This window comes from Gastrolobium bilobum, unplaced genomic scaffold (genome assembly GCF_033153095.1).
Source record: "Gastrolobium bilobum isolate Gb01-03AN ecotype WA unplaced genomic scaffold, APGP_CSIRO_Gbil_v1 utg26470, whole genome shotgun sequence".
Lineage (NCBI taxonomy): Eukaryota > Viridiplantae > Streptophyta > Magnoliopsida > Fabales > Fabaceae > Gastrolobium > Gastrolobium bilobum.
Window position 1 is genome coordinate 430,153 of NW_026898999.1, and position 10,697 is coordinate 440,849.

Below are 10,697 nucleotides of genomic sequence, written 5' to 3' on the forward strand. Positions count from 1 at the left end.
CAAAGTCCATGGGATTCTAAGGATCGAAAATAACGAAGCGGGGGAAGAAAATACCCTCAATTTGGTCAAAGTTTGTTTCTCATATTTGACCATCTTTAAATATGATATACATACACATGCAGACCTTCTATATCTTGAGCAAATAAATTCTTCAATAGGAACCAAAACTAATATAACTTATATTTACAAACTTTTTTGTTTACAAACTCTTACAAACTATACTATCTTTTTCCGGGAAAACACTAGTTAGTATTCTTCCGGGAGAACATAGTGTAATTTGTAAAAAATTTCAAAAAAAAGTTTGTAAACGATTCATTTCCCTTTATTTACATAAAAACCTGAAAAAGGAAGGAGAGTTAAGCGTGTCACACAATCCATATACAATTTTTCATTTTTTTAATTTCTTAAAAAAGAAAGAAATAAGAGATACTCCAATAATAATTAAGCTGATACACAAATAATACACATTACATACAACACTAGCCGTATATGCCCTAAAACAACAGCAAATTGTTCTTGATGTCATACCCCATTTTCTCCAAATTGGGCTGCACCGCAAACTGAACCATAGGTGGTGGACCACAAGCTAATGCCAAGGTATCCTCTGATGCCTCTGGAACATGCTCCCTCAGGATACTCTCCGTGACGAACCCCACACTGTATTCCCACCCTTCCCTTTTGCTTTCTTGCACCACGTACCACACCTTAAACCGTGCAAAATTCTTCGCCCACGCATCGAGTTCATCCCTTAGCAATATATCATCCTCAGTGCGGTTTGCATACACCACGTTCATTTCCGTGTGGTCCTCGGGGTCCTTAAGAATCGCTTGAGCCACTTGGTAAATGGGTGTGATTCCAGTCCCACCAGCTAACATGGCTAGCCTCTTTGCAAACTTGTGCTTTCCGTGAACCAAAAAGTTGCCTCTACCAGTGTATTCGATGTGACCTAGTGGACCTTTCACGTCCAAGAAAGAACCAATAGGTAGAGAATCCAAGTGCTGAGACATGAGACCACCATTAGGGAACTTGGGGTGCACGTTTTTTAAGTAAACCTTGACTACTAAATCAAAGTACCCCACTTCATCAACGCTGCTCGTTGGAGTGTAGGCTCGCATGCATAGCTTCTCGTCTATTGTGGCACATAAGAATATGTGCTTTCCCACTGGCAACCCCAATATTTGGTCCTCGAATGGTAACGCAAAACGGAAGAGTATCACATTGTGGGAAATGGAAGTTTTGGACACGAGCTTGCATGGGATTTTCTCGCGTGGGTTAAGAGCTACGTTATGAAGTGGTGTTGTGATGATTTCCTTAATGGGGGCTAAATGGATTGTGTCAGAGTTTCCATGCACGGAGTTATTTGGCGATGATGTGTCTGAGGTGTAGCCTGTGGTCATGAGCTCGCCGATTCTGTAATCTTCGATCATTTTCTTGGCTTTGTCGGAATGGATGGCGTCGAACTCCTCCGTGCAGTCGGTGCCGGCGTTGATGAGGATGCTGTCGGTTCCGCCGGGGTGATCTTTGAGGAAGCGGGTGCAATCGTAGACGTGGCCGTGGACGATGATCCAAGCGGAATCGGGGTTGGTGTGTTTTTTAACGTCGGACATGGAGTACATTTTTGAGGTGGTGTTCATGAATGGCGTTGAGACACTCTTCTTGAGGGTTGGGTCTGGCTCTTGTGATTTCTCGAGGTGTCTTTCCTTTGCCATCCAACCACCAGATTGGTTACCTGGTTGGGTTGGATGTTCAAACACTATGCCAATCTCACCCTTGTGTGGCTTGCACACATTGGTTTTCACCTTGAACCAGCAGTTGTTCATCATGCCCTGCACATTATTGCATAGGGTCTTACTTTATATTAACTAAAAATGAAAATCAGGAATATTTTGTTCACCGGAAAAGATGTGTTTTTTTAAATGATGTAATTTGTATTTTTTTAATAGCTTTATATTATGTTCTACCGATAAAATATAATTATAATATAAAAGTGTTTTTTTGTCTCTCTCTTATATTAGCTGAAGTAAATAAAAAATAATAGGAGTAAGTCACATTGTCATAAAATTAAGAGTAAATACTCTTTTTGGTCCTCAACAAATTTTCCCAAACTTATTTTAGTCTCTAGCAAATAAAAAGCTCATCGTGGTCTTTAAAAAGTTCAAAATGGACCCATTTTAATCCTTTTGAGGACTAATATGGCTCTTTTTTGAATTTGTGAGGGATCATGATTTCAACTAAATGGGTCCATTTTAAATTTTATAAGGACCACGATGGGCCTTTTTATTTGCTAGGGACTAAAAGGAGCTTCGTGAAATTTGCTGAGAACAAAAAAGGCTATTTACTCTAAAATTAATGCCATTATTTTGGTGGGCCAATGATGGATACATCACTGTTTTGAATCAAAATAATTCGTATACACGTACGGACCTATTATTGGCAGGTTATAGGTAAGCATTCTATGACTTCAACGAGAGTTGCACTACTAGAAAAAAGTCATTATTATTATTTTTACTCTAGATTGACAAAACTTTTCTTTTTATAATATTTTATAGAAAAAAATAACGGCTACACAACATACAGTTTATCATATTAATTTATTAAAAACAACATAGGACATAAATATAAATACACACTATCAGATTAAATTTATATTATTATGTATAACAAATTTGAGGTACGATGTTTGGCGTTGAGAATATTAATTTATAGGAAATATAATTTCTCATTTGTATAAAATAAAATTCTCACGTACATATAAAAGAGTGAGTGTGACACACAAAAAGAGAGAAGAAAAACAAATGCACCATTAATTTTTTTATATACATTTAAGATAATTTTATCTTATGCAACATGAGAAATTATATTTCCTAATTTATAATACTTAATTATTTTTCTCCACCTAATGAGGCTGTGAAAGTGATAGGTGATGATGATGTCAAAGTGAAGTAGCGTTAACTAATTTTAATTTCCACGTTTGTGTGTCTGCAAGGAGACCATGAGATCCAATACTTCGGAACAAATGGCAGCTTACCAATGTGGCCATAAAATACTATCTTAATGGTCCTTTTGTGTGAGAAATTTTTAAACACTTTTGTAAATAAGAAATTCATACCGCATTAAAAATATAATTAAAGTAATGACTCACAATAATTCACATTTGAAGAAAAAAATTATTTGTTTACAAAATTGATTATTATAATTGATCTAGTGGTAAAAGATTAAGATAAATTATATTAGATTACATGTTAAATTATAAAAAATAAAAAATAAACAGTTGTTATTTAATTTATTTAACAAAAGGGTGTTCATACTTAGAGACGTGAACGTACCGTAAGATTCCAAATGAGGTTCTCAGGCTGGGTGTTGAGGGCCTCGTCCCACGCGCGGACAGCAATCTCTCTGGCCGCAAGAAGGTCCAGCACCTCCACCTCCAATGACCAGAAGCACCAACACCAGTACTTGCCATATTTGTTGGGTTTCTCAGGGTGGTCCAACGTGCACACGTACCACGTATTTCCATCGTCCACTGTTACCTCAACTCGTGTCACTTTCCTTCCACCCCCTGCACCCACGAAACCAATAATTTCGTACTTTACTCCCTCCAAGTCTCCAACCACAAACATTCGTGTTAATTTCAACTCACTAATAAAGCCAATATTCCAATCCCATCCACTTGAACGAGAATCCAAAAGTTAATTTTTCACCGTTTGAAATTTCACTTTTACACGAATAGTAATTAGCTTTAATTAATTTATTATTATTTGGTAAGAAAATATTAAGAACACACTCATTGACTCACCGGAATATGCGTAGCCTTTAAGTACATAAGGCCTCTGCGTAGTCCATGAGTTGATGGGCAAGATCTCCTCATGACAAGGCGTTGTTATCACCGAGTTTATGTTGAGCTCGTTGATTATATACTCTTGCTTGTACCACCAGGCTGCACTCTCACACACACACACAAAATAATTAAATAAAAATATAATCAATAATTTACTTTGTACCGGTGAAATTTTTCTTGGGCAAACACTAAAAACTAATCAAATTAATATTTAACACATATAGTAATTAAATTAAGGTAGCATAAGTTTGAGCTAGAGTAGGATAAAGATACCTTCAGCATTGGCAAGTTCAGCATCAACGTGGGAGGGAAGTACTTTATTGTCCTTGTAATGGTAATAACTGTCACTCTCCTCTGTAGTAACGACGATACGTTTGAGCCATTTCACCATGCGGCCACCGATGAAACCGGGTATGATCATGCGAACGGGGAACCCATGATCCGGCGCCAAAAGCTCACCGTTTTGCATGTAAGCGATGATGATGTCACGCGAAGGATCCATTCCAATCTCCCTCTTTATGCTCGTTCCATACTTGGACCCACCACCCCCTGGGAGATCCTCAGCACCCTCGAAGCAAACATGAAGCGCACCCTTCGTCCGCGCGTAGATCCCACACCGCCGTAGCACTTGCCGGAGAGGAACGCCGCGCCACACCGAGGTGGAGACCGCGGCGGCGCCCCAGTTGAACCCGATGATTTCCTTCACCATGCTCTGCTCCTTGCGGCGGTTCCCAGCACAGACCAGAGTCGCGGGAAACTCGCGGCTTGGGAACTCGCGGATGAGCCGGTCCAAGGTGAACCGGTCGGGCCGCTTGACTAAACCGGTGACCTCGATGGTCCAGTCCTCCCAGCGAGCCTTTGGGACTTGACCGTGGTTGCGGACGTAGTGGAGTGGAACCGGGGTGATGAATCCGTGGTGCATGAGGCGTTGGAGTGGTGCCTCTGAGTTGAAGGGGTGTTTCCCTGTGAGGCGGAGCATGGAGGCGTTGCGGTGGACCCAGTGATCGGCGGTTCCGCCGTCGCGTGGGTCCAACACTGAGGGCTCCACCTCCGCGTTCGCCTTTCGTATGAGGTCTTTAAGGTTGGAAGCGTCGTCGTTTTGTTCGTCGTCGCTGCTGGAGGAATCCAAATCCAAAAGCAAAGGTGGTTTGAAATCGGAGCGGTGGGTGGCGGTGGCGGTACGAACGACGCCGTTTATGTGGGGTTCGAGGACACTGTATTGACGGTTGTCAACCGAAGCCGCCATTTGGAGAGGGATAGATTAGGGACTTTTTTTTTTTTCTTTCTTTGGGTTAATTGAGGAATTATATGAACATGAGAGTTTGTTTTTCTCTACGTTAATTTGAGATGGTCGAGAAGAGAAAATTGGTATCTAGAGCGAGGGGTGTGGGGGATTTATATAGAGGTACCACTCTCGTAGTCGTGGGGAGAAGGAAAGTGGCTTACGGAAGCGAAGCCTTTAGACCCCACTCAAATTTGGAAAAAGATGTTTTGAATCGCGCATTCTACGCATAAACCACACCACAAACTTCTTTATAGTTCAACTCTTTTTCTTTTTCTTTTTTCTTGTCGTTGTGATAAATGACTTATGATAAATGACAATGCTGGAGCAAATAATTATTCTAGACTTTTTTATTTCACACGATTTTTTAAAACAAGCTATTCTTGTACGAATTTAAAACGAAAGAGGCGAGAAGCTGGGTGGTGGTGTTTTTGACCCAAGTTGGGTCCGTGACTTGTCAATATGTAGCCGGGTCTGGCCCGGATTCGGATTGACATCACACAAATATCATTGCCCCACTGCTTAAATGGAAGGAGTACCCTCTACCTAGGCATCGTATAAGATAAAATTGGATAGTACAAAGCTTGGAAGTATAAAGTTTATGAACAACTTTGACATCTTGTATAAGATAATTTGTTTGCATGAGACAATAAACAAAACCGTCTGACATATATAACATAAGAAACACATTTTCCCTAAAGTTTATTAGTGTAAAATAAATTATACATGGTACATGTTTTATGTTGTTTAATGTTTAGTGCCCACACATGACTGGATAATATATTCAATTCAATGTTTATTGCGCAATTATACAAGCTTATTTAAGATAAAAGAAATTATAAATTATTCAAGAATATTGTTCTAGACTAGTCGAATGGCTTGTCCATCAAGTCCAAATGGCTGCCCAGCAAGGCCGCCATCACTTAGCACGTGGTGTATATGATTTTTATATACATGTGTTCCTTTATATTTTTTACACACATGTGATCTTTGCACGTCACCGGTCACGCAGTCTCACATCATAAAGAGACCCATAGAACGATAATGATTATGGCATCACACTTTCCATGCTTGAAGGGAATCTCCTTCACCTTATAAATGAGGTCGCAGTCTCACCAAATTAATGCATCATCTTCTCTATTGCACAAGTTTAATGTTACTGTATCAAAATCATTCCTTAGCCATAATCGAGCCCAAATGCCTCATTCTTTCATCCTCTGTTAGCTTGAGACCAGTACGTGACTTTCAAAAGTTTTGATCTATATCATTGCCTCCTTTGTCATCCTCAGATCAACATACTTCAACCATATGGAAAACAAACCTCCATTCTCACTTTTTGACTAGCTCACATGCATGTGTACCTCTACCTCCATTGAAGGTTCTTAGTGGTTCCTCTGTGCATTATGGTATGTAAGAGAGTGGTATATCTGCCAGTATTCTGATACTCAACTCAATATGTGTATGAAATATAGAGTATAAAAATAGGATATGTACCCGTGGATCCTTTGGATGATGGTGATTGGCCCTTGCTTATATGCAACAATGTAAAAATTGACCCTTTTGGAGTGGTTGAGATATGAATAAGGGATAATCGATTTTGGAGAATTCACTTAGAAGAGCTGTTATTTGATATGATATTCATTGATGGTGCCATCTTTACATGGTAGTGAGAGTAGACAAAGGGCTTATGTGAAAGACCAATCCATAACAAACAAAAGTACTCATATATAAAAGAAGTTAATTTTTAATGAAAAATATTGAAAATAATTAAAATATTTAGATCTTGAAAACATTTTGAATCCATAATGTACATGGAAAATCGACAACCATTGTAGAAATGTTAAATCTTACATTACTGTCAATTAATCTGTTGCATCCCATCTAATTGGCGCATATGGAAGTAGGCCCATACGTCTGAAGAGGAAGCCCAATTACTTAATAGACTATTTCCAATAGTCACATTAAGTCAGTTAATGTTTAGTCTTGTTGATATCAGTTGTAATTAAAAAAAACTAAAGAGATCCATGAAGGGTTGTACGTGATACGATTATATAGCCAGGTGTGGCGTGAATAGAAAACATAGAAAAGTTGGACAATTCTCTCTCTTATTTCTCTCTATCCCTTTCTCTCTCACGTTTCTCTCCTCCTTCTCTCTTAACAGATCTGAACCCTTACAATTTGGTGCTTTCATTGACCTCTTCCTCCCTATCCATGGCAGAAAATACCAGAATGAGGGAACTACATCAGCGCTTGGAAACCTTGGAGCAACAGTTTCATGCTGCTGAATTAGTCAGAGAATAGCAACACACTCATCTTCACGACTCTCACACTCAACTACATAATTCCCAGCAGCAATTACACGATTCCCAAAATCTTTTTCAGCAAGACCTTACTCGTCTGATTGACCTAACTACTGCCTATGAAGCACCGACACTTCAAAAATCCTGACGTGTCGTGTCCGACACTTCCCGACACTCTCGGACACTCCGACACTAGCTCTCCGACACTTCAACACGCGTTATAAAAATTCAAGAAAATGATTAAAGGTTGCGTTGCGTTAAGTTTTTAGTTTCAACTATTAGATTCGTTGGATTACGATTACTATTTTATTGAGTTTAATATAAATATTTGGGATATCTTATGTTTCTTTGCAAAATTTATGAATATTATAAGTTTAGATTCATTTTTTTGTTAAATTATTGAATATTAAATATAATATACACTACATAAATTAAAAATATTATTTAATATCAAAATGTGTCCTAACGTGTCGAAATCTAACATTTTTAGTAACTAACGTGTCAGAGTATCGTGTCACGTTTCCCGTGTCGGTATCGGTGCTACATAGACTACTGCCAACCGTGGCATTTTGGGATCTACACCCCATGGGAATTCCACTTCAGCTTTGGATAATCCCAGATCCCGTCAAGTGAAGCTTGATTTTCCACATTTCTCTTCGGGTGATCCGACTACTTGGATTATCGCGGTTGAAAGGTAATTTACTTTTTATCAGGTTCCACTTCCAGATCGTTTAAATCTTGCTGCATTTCATTTGGCTGAGCCAGCAGCTAGTTGGTTTTACAGATCTGACCAAAATGGGCTAATGACTGATTGGCGCACTTTCTGTACGGCTTTACACCGCCGTTTTGGACCATCGGAGTTTGAGGATCCTGCAGGTTCCTTGGTGAAAATTCAACAGACAGGTTCAGTCCTTGAATATCAATCATCCTTTGAGAAGCTTATCAGTAAGGTACCTGGCCTCTCTGCTACGCTACTGCGCAACATTTTTATATCGGGCTTGAAAACCCATATTCGTAGATCAGTCTTAACTCTTAGGCTCCAGGATTATCATGAAGCATTTTCAATGGCCCGTGTTTATGAAGATCAGGCTACTGAGTCTCGTTCCTTCTGCCCTTGGACCACACCTCATAAACCCACAAATTCATTACCCATTGTCCCTCACTCCAACCGTACCACTTCTACACCCATTCCAGCGGTACCCATTCGCTGCTTATCACAGGCAGAAATGCTAGTCAAAAGGGAGAAAAACTTATGCTACAATTGTGATGAAAAATATTCGTTCGGTCATAAATGCAAGGGGTGCGTTGTTTTATTGTATTTCGAAGGTACTGAGGATGATCCCGACCTTGATATTCCGAACACACAGGAGGTCCCCAGTCCTATTGAAATAACACTGGAAATTAGTTTCAATGCCTTATTTGGCCACCACAACTCCAGATCATTTCGCCTAGAAGGGGCTATAAAAGGGAAATCCGTGCAAATTCTTTTAGATGGGGGCAGTACCCATAATTTTATAACTGCACATATGGCAATTTTTCTGGACCTAACAATGCAACAGATTAATCCATTTCAGGTGCAGGTTGGAAATGGTGATACTCTACAATGCACTGCTTCATGTCTTGCAGTACCCTTGCTACTGCAGTCCAACACATTTTTTTTGGACTTATTTGTTTTGGAACTTAAGGGCGCAGATGTAGTGCTTGACATTCAATGGTTATCCACTCTGGGACCGATTGTCACAGATTACTCTCAATTAACTATGTCCTTTACCCATAATAATTCTACCATATTACTCCATGGTGATACACAACCATCTCCATCCCAAATTTCCACTGCCCAATTGCACAAACTTATGGCCCAGAATTCTGTTTCTTCTTGTTTCCTGTGTCTCACAAGTACCACCTCTACCCCTACTACCGTACACTCTCCTCAGATACAGAACATTTTGCTTCAATTTCAAGATGTCTTTAATTACATAACTACGCTACCTCCTGACCGCACTTTCAATCACCATATTAACCTCCTTCGATTGGGCGCCAAGTTTACCTGGAAACACATCAAAAGAGATGTTCAGCAATTCATTCTCCAGTGTGATATATGTCAGAAAACCAAAGCCCCAAACCATTTTCCCTATGGTCTTTTACAACCCCTCCCCATTCCCGACACCATTTGTTCAGAGTTGTCCATGGATTTTATAACCCATTTACCCAATTCAGGGGGATTTACAGACATTTTGGTAGTGGTAGACAGACTCTCCAAAGGTGCTCACTTTGCAGTTTTACCACCAAAATACTCAGCGGCTAAGGTAGCCCAGATTTTTTGGGATAGGGTGGGGAAACTACATGGCCCCCCTAAGTCCATCGTGTCAGACAGAGATCCAATTTTTACCAGTGAGTTTTGGAAAACTTTGTTTCAACTATATGGAACGTTCTTCATTTTAGTTCGGCTTACCACCCCCAAACAGACGGGCAAACAAAGAGGATGAATCGAAATTTAGAACAATACCTCAGATGTTTCGTCCATGACAACCCAGCCGCTTAGCATCGCTTCCTCAGTTGGGCTGAGTTTCACTACAACACAGCTTACAATCGATCTGCTGGGACTTCACCTTTTCAAGTTACCTACGGCAGACCTCCCCCTTGTCTCTTGGAATACACTTTCGATACTACTCCAATAGAGGTCGTCGATTCGGATCTCCATCCGCGTTCCAAGATCCTCGCATCATTAAAACAGAACTTAAGAAAGGCACAGGCTTTAATGAAAAATCAAGCAGATCGAAGACGAACAAACCTTACCTTTAAGGTGGGTGACCAGGCTCATTCGGCTGCAACCGTACCGAAAATTGTCCGTTCACCACAGGTCCTCTCACAAGTTAAGTCTCCGTTTTTATGGTCCGTTTGAAATCACAGAGCGCATCGGCAGTGATGCATATCGCCTCAAGCTTCCATAGGGCTCTCGAGTGCATCTGGTTTTCCATGTATCACTCTTGAGGCCATTTGTACCTTCCGGGCGTTATCAAGTGCATCAGCTCCCTTCGGACCTCCATGTTACACCTCCAAGCCACATTCTGGTTGCCATTGTAGCCCATCGCTCCGTCTGGAAGCAAGGTAAACACACCCCTTAGTTCTTGGTTCAATGGCAGGGCCTCTCCCTAAAGGAGACCACTTGGGAGGATGAAGCTCTTTTATCTGCGGGACTAGTCTCAAAGTCTCCACCTTTGCTGGCTCATAGAGCATCCGTAGACGCACAACGGATTAATGACAGAAAACACATTCC

The 10,697-nt window shown here is 40.3% G+C and overlaps 1 protein-coding gene across 1 annotated transcript; it reads right to left on the reverse strand.

Moving 5' to 3' along the window:
• Positions 1 to 339: 339 nt before the first annotated feature.
• On the reverse strand, positions 340 to 5,184 carry LOC133286153 (nitrate reductase [NADH] 2-like). The gene is made up of 4 exons (XM_061483524.1): positions 4,112 to 5,184; positions 3,797 to 3,937; positions 3,327 to 3,559; positions 340 to 1,826 (listed from the first exon to the last, which is right to left on the reverse strand). Exons 1-4 carry the CDS (start codon positions 5,082 to 5,084, stop codon positions 495 to 497), a joined length of 2,679 nt encoding a protein of 892 aa, XP_061339508.1. The 5' UTR covers positions 5,085 to 5,184; the 3' UTR covers positions 340 to 494.
• Positions 5,185 to 10,697: the final 5,513 nt, after the last annotated feature.

What these genes read in the sequence shown, in the direction of transcription:
- LOC133286153 (XM_061483524.1), bottom strand. Translation starts at nt 5,084, where the DNA reads ATGGCGGCTTCGGTTGACAACCGTCAATACAGTGTCCTCGAACCCCAC. An exon ending in TGAACTTGCCAATGCTGAAG is followed by an intron (nt 3,938 to 4,111) that starts GTATCTTTATCC and finishes GTGAGAGTGCAG; the next exon opens with CCTGGTGGTACAAGCAAGAG. An exon ending in ACCTCATTTGGAATCTTACG is followed by an intron (nt 1,827 to 3,326) that starts GTACGTTCACGT and finishes AATAATGTGCAG; the next exon opens with GGCATGATGAACAACTGCTG.